The following is a 24417-nucleotide window of genomic DNA, read 5'->3' as shown; positions in this document are numbered from 1 at the left end:
TAAGCTGATGCAAACTTCTTGAACTGTAAGTTGTACACTTTTCTATGCTCCTCCAACTTATCTTCTATAGTGGTCCCTCGCTTCGATGGAAAGTTCACCTTCATCCCTCTCCAGACGATGAAGGAATACAACGCCGTGTTGTTCATTTCCTTCACCTAGGGTATCCTAGTGTCCCACACTCGCTGGTTTAATTACATGTAGATGCGTAGGCATGCATTGATTTGCTTGGACTGGACTTGCTACGTATACAAGATGTTAGAAGTTTTTTTTTATTATTATAGTCACTTTAACGCTCTTGGGTCATTCGTGACTTGTCCGGAGGTGAGATTTGAACTCGTGACTTTGGCGTGAGAGGTATGGATGCTAACCACTACGCCGGGGTCGCCCCATAGATGGAGATCAGATTATTTTTCTACTAGATCACCCAAGACTAATTCAATATCTGTAGTATCGAAACATGTCCAAACAGATTCAAAGTGTCTATGTGGCTCATGACAACCTATTTTCGTGTATGCCAAATGTTCTAGGCTTTCCATATCGATATTTCGATACTATAGATATTATCCCAGTCTTTGTTGATCTAGTAAAACAAATCATCTGAACTGCAGTACGATTTGGAGAGCCTAAATCATCTGGTATACGTGGGAATAAATAAGCATTATCCATATAGACACTATGATTATGTTTGGACATATTTTGATACTACAGACTTTATCCCAGTCGTGACAAACTTGGCACCGTTCGCGTGATTCCGGTGCTAAATGATGTAACGGGACGGAATTGATTTGAATTGAGGAGGGTTAGCCATGATGGTTACCTATTATGTTTTGTGAAATATTTATTGATTTGTTTTCCAAATACTGTACGTAGGAATTTTAAGAAATGCACTATTGTACAGACGCCTTTCATTAAATACAACTTAAATAACCAACAACCAGGGATGTGGAGTCAGAATCGGAAGCATTTTTTGAGCATCAGGTGTCCAAGTTGGAGTCGAAGAAATAGTAACACCTGAGCAATGTTGACTGTCGCACCACTCGTTTAAACAGCATCTTGACTACCGAAGGTACGACGTTCTTTACTTATATAGCGCAACGCAACAGCCAAAGGTGCTACGTAAAGAGGGTTTTTGGGATAAGAGAAAAACATATTCAAAACCAACGACCTTGGCAACCTATGACTACATCTTCACACGTGCCATAATGCTACACGTGTTAAGACAGAAACTAAAACTTTTCTTTTTTTTAAGGAATCACCCAGAAGAACGACGTGGAGTCTTTTTTCCCGGACGGATAACGCTGGCTGAAAAAACTCCCAGATTGACGATTGACGCAAATTCCGTTTGAAAACCTTCTGGCCGACCTCATAAGCTGATGCAAACTTCTTGAACTGTAAGTTGTACACTTTTCTATGCTCCTCCAACTTATCTTCTATAGTGGTCCCTCGCTTCGATGGAAAGTTCACCTTCATCCCTCTCCAGACGATGAAGGAATACAACGCCGTGTTGTTCATTTCCTTCACCTAGGGTATCCTAGTGTCCCACACTCGCTGGTTTAATTACATGTAGATGCGTAGGCATGCATTTATTTGCTTGGACTGGACTTGCTACGTATACAAGATGTTAGAAGTTTTTTTTTATTATTATAGTCACTTTAACGCTCTTGGGTCATTCGTGACTTGTCCGGAGGTGAGATTTGAACTCGTGACTTTGGCGTGAGAGGCATGGATGCTAACCACTACGCCGGGGTCGCCCCATAGATGGAGATCAGATTATTTTTCTACTAGATCACCCAAGACTAATTCAATATCTGTAGTATCGAAACATGTCCAAACAGATTCAAAGTGTCTATGTGGCTCATGACAACCTATTTTCGTGTATGCCAAATGTTCTAGGCTTTCCATATCGATATTTCGATACTATAGATATTATCCCAGTCTTTGTTGATCTAGTAAAACAAATCATCTGAACTGCAGTACGATTTGGAGAGCCTAAATCATCTGGTATACGTGGGAATAAATAAGCATTATCCATATAGACACTATGATTATGTTTGGACATATTTTGATACTACAGACTTTATCCCAGTCGTGACAAACTTGGCACCGTTCGCGTGATTCCGGTGGTAAATGATGTAACGGGACGGAATTGATTTGAATTGAGGAGGGTTAGCCATGATGGTTACCTATTATGTTTGGTGAAATATTTATTGATTTGTTTTCCAAATACTGTACGTAGGAATTTTAAGAAATGCACTATTGTACAGACGCCTTTAATTAAATACAACTTAAATAACCAACAACCAGGGATGTGGAGTCAGAATCGGAAGCATTTTTTGAGCATCAGGTGTCCAAGTTGGAGTCGAAGAAATAGTAACACCTGAGCAATGTTGACTGTCGCACCACTCGTTTAAACAGCATCTTGACTACCGAAGGTACGACGTTCTTTACTTATATAGCGCAACGCTACAGCCAAAGGTGCTACGTAAAGAGGGTTTTTGGGATAAGAGAAAAACATATTCAAAACCAACGACCTTGGCAACCTATGCCTAGGTGGTTTCTAGCAACACTGCCATTTCAATCAAGACATGCGTTGCTCGATTGGTTCTGGCTTTGACAGTTGAGTAAAATCAACCAGTCCGCTTCTCTCTTATCCTAGACACTCTCTAAAGCTACGAAAAGCTCCAATCTTGGTGTAGTTATTTGTTTCAAAGGTGTGACCTTCGACCTTCCATTTCTTCACGTAAGAGCTAGGTTATTTACTCGCAGATTAATGCATTGTCATTGTGCACCAGGTTTATCGTTAAACTTACGTGATTGGGTTGACGTTTTGGCAATAAGCTCAAACGAAAGGTCGTCATCTGAAATTTATTGTTGTTCTAATTTCTTGGATTTATCTTAAGCGTCAAACTGATCAATGGCCCAATCTGAAATATGATACCACTCTTTTAACTAGCTAGCTACTATAAGTGAATGGTAAATTTTGAGGTAGCTAACTAACAAGCTAAAAGGAGCACATATGTGATAAGCCCTCGTTAAATGTACTGAAAAGTCACCTCTATTACTAATTTCGATCGAAACCGATTTTCAGTTTCAATCAAAATCATCATTAGGGGTGATTTTTCAGTACCTTTAAACTCCAACCACATTCCCTGCCAATCACATATGTGCTCCTGCCCTAGCTCCTATCAATCTAGCTGATTTTTTTTTTCTACAAAAATTGGTACTATATCTAAAGCCTATCACTACTACTCTGAAATGCAACGATCGAGCTCACGGTAGTGGTCCTTCGAACTCCATAAACAAAAAGATCTTCGATGATAGCATTCTGCCACATCGATTGGTTTGCTCGAAAGCACGGTCCCTAAACGAATTTTTTATTCACCAAAAAGTCCCTATTCGGTGTTAATGGTGTTGCTATGGTAGCGACTATGGAAGGGGATGCGCAGTGGGTGAAAGTCGTGAAAATCGAAATTTTGATCAACGTAGGCGTGCATGTTTTTTTCTTCATTGAAACGTCAATTTTTTAAACGATGCATCATCAACTGAAAAAATTGTAACGGACAGTGGTGCAGGATTGTTGGGGTATTAAATGTGTGACAAAGTTAGGTGGTACTTGTGAAGTGTGCTTGCTGGTGAGTACCGATTGGAATCTACACAATAATTAACGGTGAAGCTGGAATTCCTAGTGGCTATAATGTGAAGATGGATTCGTATTCATTCCAAGATCAAGATGGAAGGATGCATAGGTGGCACAGTACTCACGGTCCGCTAGTGTTCGTGAGTTATTTGCCGTCAACGCTGACGGTGCCATCTCTCCTACTTAGAGACACTAGTCTTTTCCTTGTCGTTGGCTTTTGTTTGTGCACCTTTTCAATCCGGACTGAAATTCTGTTACCGGTAACAATAATTATATATCTTTCTCTTTCTCTTTTTCAGCATTCCATCTTCATCAACGACGACCCTACCGGACTGATGAGATGACGATGATGATAAGATGCTGTAAAATTTATCCTCTCTGACGAAGGAATCACAGCCTTTGGACAACATTGATGACCTATGGACTACATCTTCACACGTGCCATAATGCTACACGTGTTAGTACGGTAAGTTGTTTCTGATTTAGGCGCAATTTAAGACAGAAACTAAAACTTTTCTTTTTTTTAAGGAATCACCCAGAAGAACGACGTGGAGTCTTTTTTCCCGGACGGATAACGCTGGCTGAAAAAACTCCCAGATTGACGATTGACGCAAATTCCGTTTGAAAACCTTCTGGCCGACCTCATAAGCTGATGCAAACTTCTTGAACTGTAAGTTGTACACTTTTCTATGCTCCTCCAACTTATCTTCTATAGTGGTCCCTCGCTTCGATGGAAAGTTCACCTTCATCCCTCTCCAGACGATGAAGGAATACAACGCCGTGTTGTTCATTTCCTTCACCTAGGGTATCCTAGTGTCCCACACTCGCTGGTTTAATTACATGTAGATGCGTAGGCATGCATTGATTTGCTTGGACTGGACTTGCTACGTATACAAGATGTTAGAAGTTTTTTTTTATTATTATAGTCACTTTAACGCTCTTGGGTCATTCGTGACTTGTCCGGAGGTGAGATTTGAACTCGTGACTTTGGCGTGAGAGGTATGGATGCTAACCACTACGCCGGGGTCGCCCCATAGATGGAGATCAGATTATTTTTCTACTAGATCACCCAAGACTAATTCAATATCTGTAGTATCGAAACATGTCCAAACAGATTCAAAGTGTCTATGTGGCTCATGACAACCTATTTTCGTGTATGCCAAATGTTCTAGGCTTTCCATATCGATATTTCGATACTATAGATATTATCCCAGTCTTTGTTGATCTAGTAAAACAAATCATCTGAACTGCAGTACGATTTGGAGAGCCTAAATCATCTGGTATACGTGGGAATAAATAAGCATTATCCATATAGACACTATGATTCTGTTTGGACATATTTTGATACTACAGACTTTATCCCAGTCGTGACAAACTTGGCACCGTTCGCGTGATTCCGGTGGTAAATGATGTAACGGGACGGAATTGATTTGAATTGAGGAGGGTTAGCCATGATGGTTACCTATTATGTTTGGTGAAATATTTATTGATTTGTTTTCCAAATACTGTACGTAGGAATTTTAAGAAATGCACTATTGTACAGACGCCTTTAATTAAATACAACTTAAATAACCAACAACCAGGGATGTGGAGTCAGAATCGGAAGCATTTTTTGAGCATCAGGTGTCCAAGTTGGAGTCGAAGAAATAGTAACACCTGAGCAATGTTGACTGTCGCACCACTCGTTTAAACAGCATCTTGACTACCGAAGGTACGACGTTCTTTACTTATATAGCGCAACGCAACAGCCAAAGGTAAAGAAGGTAAAGAGGGTTTTTGGGATAAGAGAAAAACATATTCAAAACCAACGACCTTGGCAACCTATGCCTAGGTGGTTTCTAGCAACACTGCCATTTCAATCAAGACATGCGTTGCTCGATTGGTTCTGGCTTTGACAGTTGAGTAAAATCAACCAGTCCGCTTCTCTCTTATCCTAGACACTCTCTAAAGCTACGAAAAACTCCAATCTTGGTGTAGTTATTTGTTTCAAAGGTGTGACCTTCGACCTTCCATTTCTTCACGTAAGAGCTAGGTTATTTACTCGCAGATTAATGCATTGTCATTGTGCACCAGGTTTATCGTTAAACTTACGTGATTGGGTTGACGTTTTGGCAATAAGCTCAAACGAAAGGTCGTCATCTGAAATTTATTGTTGTTACGTTCTAATTTCTTGGATTTATCTTAAACGTCAAACTGATCAATGGCCCAATCTGAAATTAAAATCCGGGAAATATGATACCACTCTTTTAACTAGCTAGCTACTATAAGTGAATGGTAAATTTTGAGGTAGCTAACTAACAAGCTAAAAGGAGCACATATGTGATAAGCCCTCGTTAAATGTACTGAAAAGTCACCTCTATTACTAATTTCGATCGAAACCGATTTTCAGTTTCAATCAAAATCATCATTAGGGGTGATTTTTCAGTACCTTTAAACTCCAACCACATTCCCTGCCAATCACATATGTGCTCCTGCCCTAGCTCCTATCAATCTAGCTGATTTTTTTTTCTACAAAAATTGGTACTATATCTAAAGCCTATCACTACTACTCTGAAATGCAACGATCGAGCTCACGGTAGTGGTCCTTCGAACTCCATAAACAAAAAGATCTTCGATGATAGCATTCTGCCACATCGATTGGTTTGCTCGAAAGCACGGTCCCTAAACGAATTTTTTATTCACCAAAAAGTCCCTATTCGGTGTTAATGGTGTTGCTATGGTAGCGACTATGGAAGGGGATGCGCAGTGGGTGAAAGTCGTGAAAATCGAAATTTTGATCAACGTAGGCGTGCATGTTTTTTTCTTCATTGAAACGTCAATTTTTTAAACGATGCATCATCAACTGAAAAAATTGTAACGGACAGTGGTGCAGGATTGTTGGGGTATTAAATGTGTGACAAAGTTAGGTGGTACTTGTGAAGTGTGCTTGCTGGTGAGTACCGATTGGAATCTACACAATAATTAACGGTGAAGCTGGAATTCCTAGTGGCTATAATGTGAAGATGGATTCGTATTCATTCCAAGATCAAGATGGAAGGATGCATAGGTGGCACAGTACTCACGGTCCGCTAGTGTTCGTGAGTTATTTGCCGTCAACGCTGACGGTGCCATCTCTCCTACTTAGAGACACTAGTCTTTTCCTTGTCGTTGGCTTTTGTTTGTGCACCTTTTCAATCCGGACTGAAATTCTGTTACCGGTAACAATAATTATATATCTTTCTCTTTCTCTTTTTCAGCATTCCATCTTCATCAACGACGACCCTACCGGACTGATGAGATGACGATGATGATAAGATGCTGTAAAATTTATCCTCTCTGACGAAGGAATCACAGCCTTTGGACAACATTGATGACCTATGGACTACATCTTCACACGTGCCATAATGCTACACGTGTTAGTACGGTAAGTTGTTTCTGATTTAGGCGCAATTTAAGACAGAAACTAAAACTTTTCTTTTTTTTAAGGAATCACCCAGAAGAACGACGTGGAGTCTTTTTTCCCGGACGGATAACGCTGGCTGAAAAAACTCCCAGATTGACGATTGACGCAAATTCCGTTTGAAAACCTTCTGGCCGACCTCATAAGCTGATGCAAACTTCTTGAACTGTAAGTTGTACACTTTTCTATGCTCCTCCAACTTATCTTCTATAGTGGTCCCTCGCTTCGATGGAAAGTTCACCTTCATCCCTCTCCAGACGATGAAGGAATACAACGCCGTGTTGTTCATTTCCTTCACCTAGGGTATCCTAGTGTCCCACACTCGCTGGTTTAATTACATGTAGATGCGTAGGCATGCATTGATTTGCTTGGACTGAACTTGCTACGTATACAAGATGTTAGAAGTTTTTTTTTTATTATTATAGTCACTTTAACGCTCTTGGGTCATTCGTGACTTGTCCGGAGGTGAGATTTGAACTCGTGACTTTGGCGTGAGAGGTATGGATGCTAACCACTACGCCGGGGTCGCCCCATAGATGGAGATCAGATTATTTTTCTACTAGATCACCCAAGACTAATTCAATATCTGTAGTATCGAAACATGTCCAAACAGATTCAAAGTGTCTATGTGGCTCATGACAACCTATTTTCGTGTATGCCAAATGTTCTAGGCTTTCCATATCGATATTATGATACTATAGATATTATCCCAGTCTTTGTTGATCTAGTAAAACAAATCATCTGAACTGCAGTACGATTTGGAGAGCCTAAATCATCTGGTATACGTGGGAATAAATAAGCATTATCCATATAGACACTATGATTCTGTTTGGACATATTTTGATACTACAGACTTTATCCCAGTCGTGACAAACTTGGCACCGTTCGCGTGATTCCGGTGGTAAATGATGTAACGGGACGGAATTGATTTGAATTTAGGAGGGTTAGCCATGATGGTTACCTATTATGTTTGGTGAAATATTTATTGATTTGTTTTCCAAATACTGTACGTAGGAATTTTAAGAAATGCACTATTGTACAGACGCCTTTAATTAAATACAACTTAAATAACCAACAACCAGGGATGTGGAGTCAGAATCGGAAGCATTTTTTGAGCATCAGGTGTCCAAGTTGGAGTCGAAGAAATAGTAACACCTGAGCAATGTTGACTGTCGCACCACTCGTTTAAACAGCATCTTGACTACCGAAGGTACGACGTTCTTTACTTATATAGCGCAACGCAACAGCCAAAGGTGCTACGTAAAGAGGGTTTTTGGGATAAGAGAAAAACATATTCAAAACCAACGACCTTGGCAACCTATGCCTAGGTGGTTTCTAGCAACACTGCCATTTCAATCAAGACATGCGTTGCTCGATTGGTTCTGGCTTTGACAGTTGAGTAAAATCAACCAGTCCGCTTCTCTCTTATCCTAGACACTCTCTAAAGCTACGAAAAGCTCCAATCTTGGTGTAGTTATTTGTTTCAAAGGTGTGACCTTCGACCTTCCATTTCTTCACGTAAGAGCTAGGTTATTTACTCGCAGATTAATGCATTGTCATTGTGCACCAGGTTTATCGTTAAACTTACGTGATTGGGTTGACGTTTTGTCAATAAGCTCAAACGAAAGGTCGTCATCTGAAATTTATTGTTGTTACGTTCTAATTTCTTGGATTTATCTTAAACGTCAAACTGATCAATGGCCCAATCTGAAATTAAAATCCGGGAAATATGATACCACTCTTTTAACTAGCTAGCATGTTAACTATAAGTGAATGGTAAATTTTGAGGTAGCTAACTAACAAGCTAAAAGGAGCACATATGTGATAAGCCCTCGTTAAATGTACTGAAAAGTCACCTCTATTTTTTTTTTTTTTTCCGTAAAAGTATTGTTTATTTCTTTGTTAAAACATTAATTTACACGTATTATTGTTCACAATCGATATAAAAATTTAGGGCACTAACATCTATTCTATCGTTAACAGAATTAACATAGTCGATGTACAATACAAAGATTTTCAAAATTTCGTTTCGTTTTCTTAGCCCTATGTTCAGAAGTTCTGGTCGAAGCAGATCCTCGATGGACAGCCTTTGCCAGCCGCCGAGTATCGCCGTAGTCCTCTGCTGTATGGAAGCCCATGCGTGCGCCACGCGGGGGCAGGCGCTGAACTTGTGCTGCAATGTTTCAACCGTAGCGTTGCAGTGCAAGCAGCTCTCGCCGTCTGCCCGTTGGATGATCTTCATCAACCTTCTATGCTCCGTCTTCTCGTTGATCAGCATATACAAGCTGCTCCGCTGGCTTGATGACAGTTGTTTCGACCCGATATTCGTCCATATATGTCTCCAGTTTGATCCAGGATATTTTCTCTCGACCCGTGGTATATCTGTCCGCTCCAGATGAACACGATGAATTTGGTCGCTGGAGGGGTGTTCTCGGATAAGTGGGGGCAGAAGTGGAATTTGTTGGGCTAACAGTTTAAGGCAAGGAAGATCTGCGGGAAGAGGAATTGCTTGGTTCAGAAGGGACTGATAGTAGGGAAGGGAGCCACTATCCTGTAAGTGACGGTTCACCAGAAGCGCTTTGCATTTGAGTGCCGGTAGCTGCAACTTTAGTCCGCCAGATGCTTTGTCTCGTGCCAATTGTTCCATAGGAACCCGCGCCGGTTGGCCGCGCCACAAGAAGGAACCCATGGTTGCTGTGATTTTCGCTGTGTGGACACAATATGGTGGAAGGATTGATGCCACGTACCAAATCCTTGCCGTGATATAGGTATTTAGCAAAATAACCTTCTGTTGAAGGTTAAGTCCCCTCATCGAGTGCAGCCACAAATGTTGAGCAAATTTGGTAACTTGAGCATCCCAATTAATCTTAGTCATTGCGCGGATTGAGTTAGTGAAATAAATGCCAAGAATCTTCACCGTTTCTACTGTTTGCAACCATGGCACATTCAGTGGATCTCCATCAATGTGCCCGACGTTGATTGCAACAGTTTTCAATCTATTGAGCTTTGCGCCGGCGGCACGTTCAAAACGTCCGAACAGGTCATTGATGCGCTCAATCACGCGTGTATTGGTAACTATAACAGACACATCATCTGCGTAAGCCACCACGAGATCGGGGCCGACGAGTCGCTCCAGTTGTTGCAGAAACGGATGAAGGTAGATGACGAACAGTATCATAGACAAAGGGTCCCCCTGGCGAACCGAACGTTCGATGGCAAAGCTCTGCGAGAGATGCCCGTTGACCAGCAGGCGAGACGAAGATTGTCCGGCAATACGAGCCAGTAAACCGACGAAGGCTGGGTTTATCCCCAAATGCCGCATCGTTCCATAGAGAAATGACTGGGACACTCGATCGAAAGCGTGATCGAGATCGTAGCTTATTAGTTTCCCTCTCCGCTTCCTCGCTATCAGCTCTGCAATGCGATCCTTCAGAGAAAGAGTTGCTTGAAAAATTGAGTGCCCTTCGTTAGAGCACTTCTGCGCATCGCTCAAAACCGGGTACGACCTCAACACAATCTCCAAACGAGATTTGAGTATACGGCTGAGGATTTTGTAGTCTGCGTTTAGAAGGCTGATCGGTCGGTATCCTCGTGCCGTGTTTACAGTTCCTCTCTTTCGTACAAGCACGATCACTCCGTTGACGAACTCAGCGGGGAGCTCCGTGGTCATAGCTTCGTTTAAAACGAGATTTAACTCTCGGTGGATGACATCGAACGTACGTTGGTAAAATTCGACGGGAAGCCCGTCGCTGCCAGCAGCCTTCCTTTTAGCCGATGTGCGAATAGATGACATTATTTCTGCTGTTGTTATTTCAGCCATACACGCCTCGTTTCGCTCGTCGCTTTCTGGAATCACTCGTTCGCAGTGGAAAGAAGATTGTGCCTCCTCGCTCTCGTCTGACGCTGTGTAAAGCTCTCTGAAGTAGTTTAGCAGGTGGTTTTCAATTGTTTCGGAGCTGTTTAGAGTCTCGCCGTTCTCGATACCCAGCTCTGTTATGACGGTTTTTTTCCTTCGCCTCTCGCCAAGCTGGAACGTGCTGATATTTTCCCCCGCGATGAATGTATCGTTGATACGCATAAAGTGCTGGGAAAACATTCGCTGGTGAGTAAGCATCTGCGCTTTCACACGGTTGATCGTAGCCAACATCGTTGGATTTTGATAATAGTTGTCATATGCTTGCCGAAGCTGCGAATACAAACGTTGGTGTTCAGCATGAAATTCCCTGTACACGTCGCGAGATTTCCACCGAAAAAAAGAAAGAATTTTCGGTTTAGCGCATGATATCCACCACGTTATCCAGTTTGGAAAGTTCCGTCGCTGTTGGGTTACATATTGCCATCTAATCTGGAACTCTTCGATGTTCTCTGCAGTGAGAATATGGGGACGAAGGGACCAGTAACCGCGGCCAGGTTCGCGTCCGAGGCTAGGGAGGCATATTCTTGCGGTAAGCGCTTTGTGGTTCGTAAAAGAGCATACATGCGTGGCTGCACTCCGGAGATATGTGCATAGACCATTGCTGACGTATATGCGGTCGAGCCTGGAGACCGAGTTGTGCGTTACGTATGTGGAGGAGGGGGTCGTGGGGTACAACTTAACCCAAACATCGTTGAGTTGTAGTTGCTGTACCGTGGCCTGGAGAGCGGGGCTGCTGTTGAAGCCCGACGAGTCACATGATCGTAGCACACAGTTAAAATCTCCGGCAAGTATTAGATGTTCGGTGTTGTGCCGAAGATAAAAGGCGACGGTATTATTGAAGAAGCGTTCTCGCTCGGCACGCATTGCTGTTCCCGACGGTGCATATACGTTTGCCAATGTGGTGTTTTCAACCCGCAGAGCAACGAGCCTGCCATCCAAGCTCTTTTCTACATGGGAAAACCGAATGTATTCTTTTAGCGCTATTGCAGTCCCCCTTCTCGAATGATCGACATTTGCGACAACGTTATAGCCAGGAATCGAGAGCTGCTCGTTCTCCACTTCTTGCAGAAACACGATGTCAAGCTCCATCGTTCTGATAAAAGTTCGGAAGGCGTTGAGTTTTATTTCGTTGGTGATCGTGTTTATATTGATAGTAGTGATGTTGTATCTGGCGATTGGATTCACGATTGGTTTTCCAGATCCCGCTCGTCATCGATACCATCTCTTCGCTTTCTGGCTCTAGGGCGTCCTCTAGAGTTTGTGCTGTGCGTTGACATTGCCGAGTCGTCTGTCTCGTTGCCATCGGACTTTCCACCATCAGGGGGCTGTTGACCGGGCGTGTTGGACAGTGACCTTTTCTCCGGTGGCGGTTTTGGACCCGATACGGGTATGATGGGGAGAGTGAGTGGAGGAAATTGTGTCTCCGACTGCGTGTTAATTGGTTTTTGTGTAACCGACAACAACTGCTGTTTCGGCTTCTTAGAAGGTGGGGGTTTTGTCTGCAACGTTGGCTTTTGGCTCCGTGGCTTCGCATTTGGTTTGGTTGGTGTTGGTGCAGGCTGCTTTGTCGCATCGGCATACGACTTCTGCACTAGCAGCTTTTTGTTCTGCACGCAGGTGGCGCCGATGTGGATGAAGTCCCGGCAGTGTCGGCAAGTTTGACGTTGACCAAAATAGGATAGCAACGTCGTTTCCCCATCGATAGTGACCCACGACTCGATGTTGTGTTTCACGATCATCTTGGCAATTCGAACACCAGTGGAAATGCCCGGAAAGTACAAATCACCTCCGCACATGTGTTCGCGAACTGAGATGACGTCACCGTACGCGGACAGGAATTTGATGATGGCTTCGTCTGATACGTCCTCAGACAGATCGTACAGCTTCACCTCCACTGCCCCGTCTTCCATGGTTATTCGCAGGGGAACCGTCTTCCCCTCACCCACTTGCACTTCGTGTTTTCCGTCGTGTTCTTCGCACACTTTTTGTGCCATCTCCAGGTCGACGACCTTCACGAAGGCACACCCGAGACTTCTGCTACACTGTATTCTCAGCACTTCACCGGGCTTTAAACCCAACATGGTTCCAACAAAGCTTTGCACTTTTGCATAGTCCGGTTTTTTCGGTAACATCGCATAATCTATGCGGAATGTGTTCGCGCGACGCGCCATCGTGGAGTCGTAGTACGCGGGAAAACGCTACGGCTCGGCGATGGAAAAACGCAGCGCGACAAACGATATATAGCTTGAGATCGACTTCCAGAAATAGCGATAGCGTAAGTACGTCTGCTTGGCTCGGAAGTTGAGCGCGAACTGTAGCGACTATGGAAGGGGATGCGCAGTGGGTGAAAGTCGTGAAAATCGAAATTTTGATCAACGTAGGCGTGCATGTTTTTTTCTTCATTGAAACGTCAATTTTTTAAACGATGCATCATCAACTGAAAAAATTGTAACGGACAGTGGTGCAGGATTGTTGGGGTATTAAATGTGTGACAAAGTTAGGTGGTACTTGTGAAGTGTGCTTGCTGGTGAGTACCGATTGGAATCTACACAATAATTAACGGTGAAGCTGGAATTCCTAGTGGCTATAATGTGAAGATGGATTCGTATTCATTCCAAGATCAAGATGGAAGGATGCATAGGTGGCACAGTACTCACGGTCCGCTAGTGTTCGTGAGTTATTTGCCGTCAACGCTGACGGTGCCATCTCTCCTACTTAGAGACACTAGTCTTTTCCTTGTCGTTGGCTTTTGTTTGTGCACCTTTTCAATCCGGACTGAAATTCTGTTACCGGTAACAATAATTATATATCTTTCTCTTTCTCTTTTTCAGCATTCCATCTTCATCAACGACGACCCTACCGGACTGATGAGATGACGATGATGATAAGATGCTGTAAAATTTATCCTCTCTGACGAAGGAATCACAGCCTTTGGACAACATTGATGACCTATGGACTACATCTTCACACGTGCCATAATGCTACACGTGTTAGTACGGTAAGTTGTTTCTGATTTAGGCGCAATTTAAGACAGAAACTAAAACTTTTCTTTTTTTTAAGGAATCACCCAGAAGAACGACGTGGAGTCTTTTTTCCCGGACGGATAACGCTGGCTGAAAAAACTCCCAGATTGACGATTGACGCAAATTCCGTTTGAAAACCTTCTGGCCGACCTCATAAGCTGATGCAAACTTCTTGAACTGTAAGTTGTACACTTTTCTATGCTCCTCCAACTTATCTTCTATAGTGGTCCCTCGCTTCGATGGAAAGTTCACCTTCATCCCTCTCCAGACGATGAAGGAATACAACGCCGTGTTGTTCATTTCCTTCACCTAGGGTATCCTAGTGTCCCACACTCGCTGGTTTAATTACATGTAGATGCGTAGGCATGCATTGATTTGCTTGGACTGAACTTGCTACGTATACAAGATGTTAGAAGTTTTTTTTTATTATTATAGTCACTTTAACGCTCTTGGGTCATTCGTGACTTGTCCGGAGGTGAGATTTGAACTCGTGACTTTGGCGTGAGAGGTATGGATGCTAACCACTACGCCGGGGTCGCCCCATAGATGGAGATCAGATTATTTTTCTACTAGATCACCCAAGACTAATTCAATATCTGTAGTATCGAAACATGTCCAAACAGATTCAAAGTGTCTATGTGGCTCATGACAACCTATTTTCGTGTATGCCAAATGTTCTAGGCTTTCCATATCGATATTTCGATACTATAGATATTATCCCAGTCTTTGTTGATCTAGTAAAACAAATCATCTGAACTGCAGTACGATTTGGAGAGCCTAAATCATCTGGTATACGTGGGAATAAATAAGCGTTATCCATATAGACACTATGATTCTGTTTGGACATATTTTGATACTACAGACTTTATCCCAGTCGTGACAAACTTGGCACCGTTCGCGTGATTCCGGTGGTAAATGATGTAACGGGACGGAATTGATTTAAATTGAGGAGGGTTAGCCATGATGGTTACCTATTATGTTTGGTGAAATATTTATTGATTTGTTTTCCAAATACTGTACGTAGGAATTTTAAGAAATGCACTATTGTACAGACGCCTTTAATTAAATACAACTTAAATAACCAACAACCAGGGATGTGGAGTCAGAATCGGAAGCATTTTTTGAGCATCAGGTGTCCAAGTTGGAGTCGAAGAAATAGTAACACCTGAGCAATGTTGACTGTCGCACCACTCGTTTAAACAGCATCTTGACTACCGAAGGTACGACGTTCTTTACTTATATAGCGCAACGCAACAGCCAAAGGTGCTACGTAAAGAGGGTTTTTGGGATAAGAGAAAAAAATATTCAAAACCAACGACCTTGGCAACCTATGCCTAGGTGGTTTCTAGCAACACTGCCATTTCAATCAAGACATGCGTTGCTCGATTGGTTCTGGCTTTGACAGTTGAGTAAAATCAACCAGTCCGCTTCTCTCTTATCCTAGACACTCTCTAAAGCTACGAAAAGCTCCAATCTTGGTGTAGTTATTTGTTTCAAAGGTGTGACCTTCGACCTTCCATTTCTTCACGTAAGAGCTAGGTTATTTACTCGCAGATTAATGCATTGTCATTGTGCACCAGGTTTATCGTTAAACTTACGTGATTGGGTTGACGTTTTGGCAATAAGCTCAAACGAAAGGTCGTCATCTGAAATTTATTGTTGTTACGTTCTAATTTCTTGGATTTATCTTAAACGTCAAACTGATCAATGGCCCAATCTGAAATTAAAATCCGGGAAATATGATACCACTCTTTTAACTAGCTAGCTACTATAAGTGAATGGTAAATTTTGAGGTAGCTAACTAACAAGCTAAAAGGAGCACATATGTGATAAGCCCTCGTTAAATGTACTGAAAAGTCTAATTACTAATTTCGATCGAAACCGATTTTCAGTTTCAATCAAAATCATCATTAGGGGTGATTTTTCAGTACCTTTAAACTCCAACCACATTCCCTGCCAATCACATATGTGCTCCTGCCCTAGCTCCTATCAATCTAGCTGATTTTTTTTTCTACAAAAATTGGTACTATATCTAAAGCCTATCACTACTACTCTGAAATGCAACGATCGAGCTCACGGTAGTGGTCCTTCGAACTCCATAAACAAAAAGATCTTCGATGATAGCATTCTGCCACATCGATTGGTTTGCTCGAAAGCACGGTCCCTAAACGATTTTTTTATTCACCAAAAAGTCCCTATATTCGGTGTTAATGGTGTTGCTATGGTAGCGACTATGGAAGGGGATGCGCAGTGGGTGAAGTCGTGAAAATCGAAATTTTGATCAACGTAGGCGTGCATGTTTTTTTCTTCATTGAAACGTCAATTTTTTAAACGATGCATCATCAACTGAAAAAATTGTAACGGACAAGTGGTGCAGGATTGTTGGGGTATTAAATGTGTGACAAAGTTAGGTGGTACTTGTGAAGTGTGCTTGCTGGTGAGTACCGATTGGAATCTACACAATAATTAACGGTGAAGCTGGAATTCCTAGTGGCTATAATGTGAAGATGGATTCGTATTCATTCCAAGATCAAGATGGAAGGATGCATAGGTGGCACAGTACTCACGGTCCGCTAGTGTTCGTGAGTTATTTGCCGTCAACGCTGACGGTGCCATCTCTCCTACTTAGAGACACTAGTCTTTTCCTTGTCGTTGGCTTTTGTTTGTGCACCTTTTCAATCCGGACTGAAATTCTGTTACCGGTAACAATAATTATATATCTTTCGCTTTCTCTTTTTCAGCATTCCATCTTCATCAACGACGACCCTACCGGACTGATGAGATGACGATGATGATAAGATGCTGTAAAATTTATCCTCTCTGACGAAGGAATCACAGCCTTTGGACAACATTGATGACCTATGGACTACATCCTCACACGTGCCATAATGCTACACGTGTTAGTACGGTAAGTTGTTTCTGATTTAGGCGCAATTTAAGACAGAAACTAAAACTTTTCTTTATTTTAAGGAATCACCCAGAAGAACGACGTGGAGTCTTTTTTCCCGGACGGATAACGCTGGCTGAAAAAACTCCCAGATTGACGATTGACGCAAATTCCGTTTGAAAACCTTCTGGCCGACCTCATAAGCTGATGCAAACTTCTTGAACTGTAAGTTGTACACTTTTCTATGCTCCTCCAACTTATCTTCTATAGTGGTCCCTCGCTTCGATGGAAAGTTCACCTTCATCCCTCTCCAGACGATGAAGGAATACAACGCCGTGTTGTTCATTTCCTTGACCTAGGGTATCCTAGTGTCCCACACTCGCTGGTTTAATTACATGTAGATGCGTAGGCATGCGTTGATTTGCTTGGACTGGACTTGCTACGTATACAAGATGTTATAAGTTTTTTTTATTATTTTTATAGTCACTTCAACGCTCTTGGGTCATTCGTGACTTGTCCGGAGGTGAGATTTGAACTCGTGACTTTGGCGTGAGAGGTATGGATGCTAACCACTACGCCGGGGTCGCCCCATAGATGGAGATCAGATTATTTTTCTACTAGATCACCCAAGACTAATTCAATATCTGTAGTATCGAAACATGTCCAAACAGATTCAAAGTGTCTATGTGGCTCATGACAACCTATTTTCGTGTATGCCAAATGTTCTAGGCTTTCCATATCGATATTTCGATACTATAGATATTATCCCAGTCTTTGTTGATCTAGTAAAACAAATCATCTGAACTGCAGTACGATTTGGAGAGCCTAAATCATCTGGTATACGTGGGAATAAATAAGCATTATCCATATAGACACTATGATTCTGTTTGGACATATTTTGATACTACAGACTTTATCCCAGTCGTGACAAACTTGGCACCGTTCGCGTGATTCCGGTGGTAAATGATGTAAAGGGACGGAATTGATTTGAATTGAGGAGGGTTAGCCATGATGGTTACCTATTATGTTTGGTGAAATATTTATTGATTTGTTTTCCAAATACTGTACGTAGGAATTTTAAGAAATGCACTATTGTACAGACGCCTTTAATTAAATACAACTTAAATAACCAACAACCAGGGATGTGGAGTCAGAATCGGAAGCATTTTTTGAGCATCAGGTGTCCAAGTTGGAGTCGAAGAAATAGTAACACCTGAGCAATGTTGACTGTCGCACCACTCGTTTAAACAGCATCTTGACTACCGAAGGTACGACGTTCTTTACTTATATAGCGCAACGCAACAGCCAAAGGTGCTACGTAAAGAGGGTTTTTGGGATAAGAGAAAAACATATTCAAAACCAACGACCTTGGCAACCTATGCCTAGGTGGTTTCTAGCAACACTGCCATTTCAATCAAGACATGCGTTGCTCGATTGGTTCTGGCTTTGACAGTTGAGTAAAATCAACCAGTCCGCTTCTCTCTTATCCTAGACACTCTCTAAAGCTACGAAAAACTCCAATCTTGGTGTAGTTATTTGTTTCAAAGGTGTGACCTTCGACCTTCCATTTCTTCACGTAAGAGCTAGGTTATTTACTCGCAGATTAATGCATTGACATTGTGCACCAGGTTTATCGTTAAACTTACGTGATTGGGTTGACGTTTTGGCAATAAGCTCAAACGAAAGGTCGTCATCTGAAATTTATTGTTGTTACGTTCTAATTTCTTGGATTTATCTTAAACGTCAAACTGATCAATGGCCCAATCTGAAATTAAAATCCGGGAAATATGATACCACTCTTTTAACTAGCTAGCTACTATAAGTGAATGGTAAATTTTGAGGTAGCTAACTAACAAGCTAAAAGGAGCACATATGTGATAAGCCCTCGTTAAATGTACTGAAAAGTCACCTCTATTACTAATTTCGATCGAAACCGATTTTCAGTTTCAATCAAAATCATCATTAGGGGTGATTTTTCAGTACCTTTAAACTCCAACCACATTCCCTGCCAATCACATATGTGCTCCTGCCCTAGCTCCTATCAATCTAGCTGATTTTTTTTTCTACAAAAATTGGTACTATATCTAAAGCCTATCACTACTACTCTGAAATGCAACGATCGAGCTCACGGTAGTGGTCCTTCGAACTCCATAAACAAAAAGATCTTCGATGATAGCATTCTGCCACATCGATTGGTTTGCTCGAAAGCACGGTCCCTAAACGAATTTTTTATTCACCAAAAAGTCCCTATTCGGTGTTAATGGTGTTGCTATGGTAGCGACTATGGAAGGGGATGCGCAGTGGGTGAAAGTCGTGAAAATCGAAATTTTGATCAACGTAGGCGTGCATGTTTTTTTCTTCATTGAAACGTCAATTTTTTAAACGATGCATCATCAACTGAAAAAATTGTAACGGACAGTGGTGCAGGATTGTTGGGGTATTAAATGTGTGACAAAGTTAGGTGGTACTTGTGAAGTGTGCTTGCTGGTGAGTACCGATTGGAATCTACACAATAATTAACGGTGAAGCTGGAATTCCTAGTGGCTATAATGTGAAGATGGATTCGTATTCATTCCAAGATCAAGATGGAAGGATGCATAGGTGGCACAGTACTCACGGTCCGCTAGTGTTCGTGAGTTATTTGCCGTCAACGCTGACGGTGCCATCTCTCCTACTTAGAGACACTAGTCTTTTCCTTGTCGTTGGCTTTTGTTTGTGCACCTTTTCAATCCGGACTGAAATTCTGTTACCGGTAACAATAATTATATATCTTTCTCTTTCTCTTTTTCAGCATTCCATCTTCATCAACGACGACCCTACCGGACTGATGAGATGACGATGATGATAAGATGCTGTAAAATTTATCCTCTCTGACGAAGGAATCACAGCCTTTGGACAACATTGATGACCTATGGACTACATTTTCACACGTGCCATAATGCTACACGTGTTAGTACGGTAAGTTGTTTCTGATTTAGGCGCAATTTAAGACAGAAACTAAAACTTTTCTTTTTTTTAAGGAATCACCCAGAAGAACGACGTGGAGTCTTTTTTCCCGGACGGATAACGCTGGCTGAAAAAACTCCCAGATTGACGATTGACGCAAATTCCGTTTGAAAACCTTCTGGCCGACCTCATAAGCTGATGTAAACTTCTTGAACTGTAAGTTGTACACTTTTCTATGCTCCTCCAACTTATCTTCTATAGTGGTCCCTCGCTTCGATGGAAAGTTCACCTTCATCCCTCTCCAGACGATGAAGGAATACAACGCCGTGTTGTTCATTTCCTTCACCTAGGGTATCCTAGTGTCCCACACTCGCTGGTTTAATTACATGTAGATGCGTAGGCATGCATTGATTTGCTTGGACTGGACTTGCTACGTATACAAGATGTTAGAAGTTTTTTTTTATTATTATAGTCACTTTAACGCTCTTGGGTCATTCGTGACTTGTCCGGAGGTGAGATTGGAACTCGTGACTTTGGCGTGAGAGGTATGGATGCTAACCACTACGCCGGGGTCGCCCCATAGATGGAGATCAGATTATTTTTCTACTAGATCACCCAAGACTAATTCAATATCTGTAGTATCGAAACATGTCCAAACAGATTCAAAGTGTCTATGTGGCTCATGACAACCTATTTTCGTGTATGCCAAATGTTCTAGGCTTTCCATATCGATATTTCGATACTATAGATATTATCCCAGTCTTTGTTGATCTAGTAAAACAAATCATCTGAACTGCAGTACGATTTGGAGAGCCTAAATCATCTGGTATACGTGGGAATAAATAAGCATTATCCATATAGACACTATGATTCTGTTTGGACATATTTTGATACTACAGACTTTATCCCAGTGGTGACAAACTTGGCACCGTTCGCGTGATTCCGGTGGTAAATGATGTAACGGGACGGAATTGATTTGAATTGAGGAGGGTTAGCCATGATGGTGTTTGGTGAAATATTTATTGATTTGTTTTCCAAATACTGTACGTAGGAATTTTAAGAAATGCACTATTGTACAGACGCTTTTAATTAAATACAACTTAAATAACCAACAACCAGGGATGTGGAGTCAGAATCGGAAGCATTTTTTGAGCATCCTAGACACTCTCTAAAGCTACGAAAAGCTCCAATCTTGGTGTAGTTATTTGTTTCAAAGGTGTGACCTTCGACCTTCCATTTCTTCACGTAAGAGCTAGGTTATTTACTCGCAGATTAATGCATTGTCATTGTGCACCAGGTTTATCGTTAAACTTACGTGATTGGGTTGACGTTTTGGCAATAAGCTCAAACGAAAGGTCGTCATCTGAAATTTATTGTTGTTACGTTCTAATTTCTTGGATTTATCTTAAACGTCAAACTGATCAATGGCCCAATCTGAAATTAAAATCCGGGAAATATGATACCACTCTTTTAACTAGCTAGCTACTATAAGTGAATGGTAAATTTTGAGGTAGCTAACTAACAAGCTAAAAGGAGCACATATGTGATAAGCCCTCGTTAAATGTACTGAAAAGTCACCTCTATTACTAATTTCGATCGAAACCGATTTTCAGTTTCAATCAAAATCATCATTAGGGGTGATTTTTCAGTACCTTTAAACTCCAACCACATTCCCTGCCAATCACATATGTGCTCCTGCCCTAGCTCCTATCAATCTAGCTGATTTTTTTTTCTACAAAAATTGGTACTATATCTAAAGCCTATCACTACTACTCTGAAATGCAACGATCGAGCTCACGGTAGTAGTCCTTCGAACTCCATAAACAAAAAGATCTTCGATGATAGCATTCTGCCACATCGATTGGTTTGCTCGAAAGCACGGTCCTTAAACGAATTTTTTATTCACCAAAAAGTCCCTATTCGGTGTTAATGGTGTTGCTATGGTAGCGACTATGGAAGGGGATGCGCAGTGGGTGAAAGTCGTGAAAATCGAAATTTTGATCAACGTAGGCGTGCATGTTTTTTTCTTCATTGAAACGTCAATTTTTTAAACGATGCATCATCAACTGAAAAAATTGTAACGGACAGTGGTGCAGGATTGTTGGGGTATTAAATGTGTGACAAAGTTAGGTGGTACTTGTGAAGTGTGCTTGCTGGTGAGTACCGATTGGAATCTACACAATAATTAACGGTGAAGCTGGAATTCCTAGTGGCTATAATGTGAAGATGGATTCGTATTCATTCCAAGATCAAGATGGAAGGATGCATAGGTGGCACAGTACTCACGGTCCGCTAGTGTTCGTGAGTTATTTGCCGTCAACGCTGACGGTGCCATCTCTCCTACTTAGAGACACTAGTCTTTTCCTTGTCGTTGGCTTTTGTTTGTGCACCTTTTCAATCCGGACTGAAATTCTGTTACCGGTAACAATAATTATATATCTTTCGCTTTCTCTTTTTCAGCATTCCATCTTCATCAACGACGACCCTACCGGACTGATGAGATGACGATGATGATAAGATGCTGTAAAATTTATCCTCTCTGACGAAGGAATCACAGCCTTTGGAAAACAAATCAATAAATATTTCACCAAACATAATAGGTAACCATCATGGCTAACCCTCCTCAATTCAAATCAATTCCGTCCCGTTACATCATTTACCACCGGAATCACGCGAACGGTGCCAAGTTTGTCACGACTGGGATAAAGTCTGTAGTATCAAAATATGTCCAAACAGAATCATATACCTCTATTCTTGTTTTCGTCGAATAAGAAACGTTCGAAAGTTTCCCCCATTCGTATTCCTGTTTTCGTTCGAACCATTTCTAACCATTCGAAGTTTCGAACATCGTTCGTTCGATCAAATTGTGGGATTCCCATTTTCGTTCGAATGAGTTTGTTTTGTTGATTTTCCATTCGTCACTCGATACTTGCGGATCGCGCACGAATCCATTGTTTAGTTCTGTGAACCAACGCAAGTCGCAATTTCCCAGCGATTTTCAATTTCGGAACGATGTAAGTATGAAATTTGTGTTTAATTAGTTGGAAATTCCGTATTCTGTTTTTTTTTCCATAGCAAAGTGTATCGGAGTCGGGCCAGAGTGTGGGGCCTTTTTGGATTAATTCGTTCATTTAGCTATGCGTGGATTACAAGCCAATTTAAAGTACCGTAAAACGGGGTAACATTGATAGTTTTTGAAAGTATATGCTAATTTTTTTTTTCACGGCAAGAATGTTTTTCAAATTTTACTTTTTTAAACAAGTACTGAGGTTCCTGGAGTCCATTCGTTAGTAACGTGTTTAACAAAAATTATTACATTTGCTCTATTTTTTTTAGTGTTGTGACCGAATATCAGTATTTTGATATGGGGTTACGTTGATAATGCTCGATGAATATAGAAAAATATGCGGGAACCTCAAACAATTTAGTTCAAGAAATATAAAACATTGAACGAGTATGTAATCAGAAAACATTAAAAGCAATAAGAAGATAACATTGATTTGTGATAGCTATATTGGAATTACATTTCATAAGTGATTGCTTGAGTGAACTTTTTCAATCAGGCAAAAAACAAGAAAAGTTTTTAACATGTTTACAAATTATTATCAAAGATATCCCGTTTTACGGTAGTTGCATATCATGCTAGTACACCCTTTTTGCGTTTTGCAACGAATTGTGTGATTACATAGTTACAAAGTGATGCTTGATAACTGTGATATCAACTATAGATTTGGTTTTTCTTTTAGGGCGATAAGACCGAAAAGCAAAAGCACCACCAAAAATCAGTATTCCACGATGGTGGATCTTCTGGAAGACCATCCGGATATAGCCAGAGGCTTCAGTAGATCTGATACAGGAGCATTCTGGAAAAATCTAGCTGAAGATTTAAACAGCCTTGGGGGTCCTGAAAAAGATCCTGCTGCATGGAAGAAGGTAAAGGAAATAATTAAAAAAAATATCATTCATATCTTAATTTTCATGTTAACATTTTAGGTCTGGTTTGACTGGAAGTCAAACTTGAAGCGGAAGTTGGCTCACAATCGAAGAGAGCAGCGAGCTACAGGGGGCGGCCCCAACAAGATAGTAGCCTCGCTTGAAGAAAGGGTTGTCGCTCTGACTGGGCTCACCGCAGCCGTAGATGGCATAGAGGATTCTATTGCGTTTGGGGCTCCTGCTGCGGCGCACGAAAATAACAGTGGCGTAGCCAATTGTTCATTTGTGGGCCATGATCCCGTCGACGAATTATCAGAAGTTGAACTTCAACAAGAGCCCATCCGCCGAAGACAACCTGGTCAGCGGAGTTTGAGATTGCTGGAAACGCAAGTTGAACAGCAGCAAAATTTCCACCAAGATTTGTTGGGAGTTTTGAAAATTCAAGCGAAAAAGCTCGACGATATGGCTCACTACAACAAGCAAATTTCTAAGCGGATGACGGAAATCCAAGCAGCTCAAGCCCAACAACTTCAGGAACAACGGCGACACAACCTGGAAATGGAAAAAATCCATCTAGAAAAATTGAAAACCAAAAAAGAAATTCTTGCATTGAAACTTCAGCACATGCAAATTTAA

General features: G+C 41.5%; 1 protein-coding gene across 1 annotated transcript; it reads left to right on the top strand.

The window, feature by feature from the left end:
* Positions 1–13315: 13315 nt before the first annotated feature.
* LOC135711979 (uncharacterized) lies at positions 13316–24417 on the top strand. Its single transcript, XM_065234954.1, has 3 exons — positions 13316–13332; positions 23595–23781; positions 23842–24417. Exons 1-3 carry the CDS (start codon positions 13316–13318, stop codon positions 24415–24417), a joined length of 780 nt encoding a protein of 259 aa, XP_065091026.1.

The sequence above is a fragment of the Ochlerotatus camptorhynchus genome, unplaced genomic scaffold (assembly GCF_037179485.1).
Source record: "Ochlerotatus camptorhynchus isolate MF236.1 unplaced genomic scaffold, CSIRO-AGI_Acam_v1.1 ptg000039l, whole genome shotgun sequence".
Lineage (NCBI taxonomy): Eukaryota > Metazoa > Arthropoda > Insecta > Diptera > Culicidae > Ochlerotatus > Ochlerotatus camptorhynchus.
Note: the sequence above shows the minus strand (reverse complement) of the source record. Positions and strands in the feature narration are given on the sequence as shown.

Coding starts and splice junctions, on each gene's coding strand:
- LOC135711979 (XM_065234954.1), top strand. Junction 23,782..23,841: donor ATCCTGCTGCATGGAAGAAG/GTAAAGGAAATA, acceptor TTAACATTTTAG/GTCTGGTTTGACTGGAAGTC.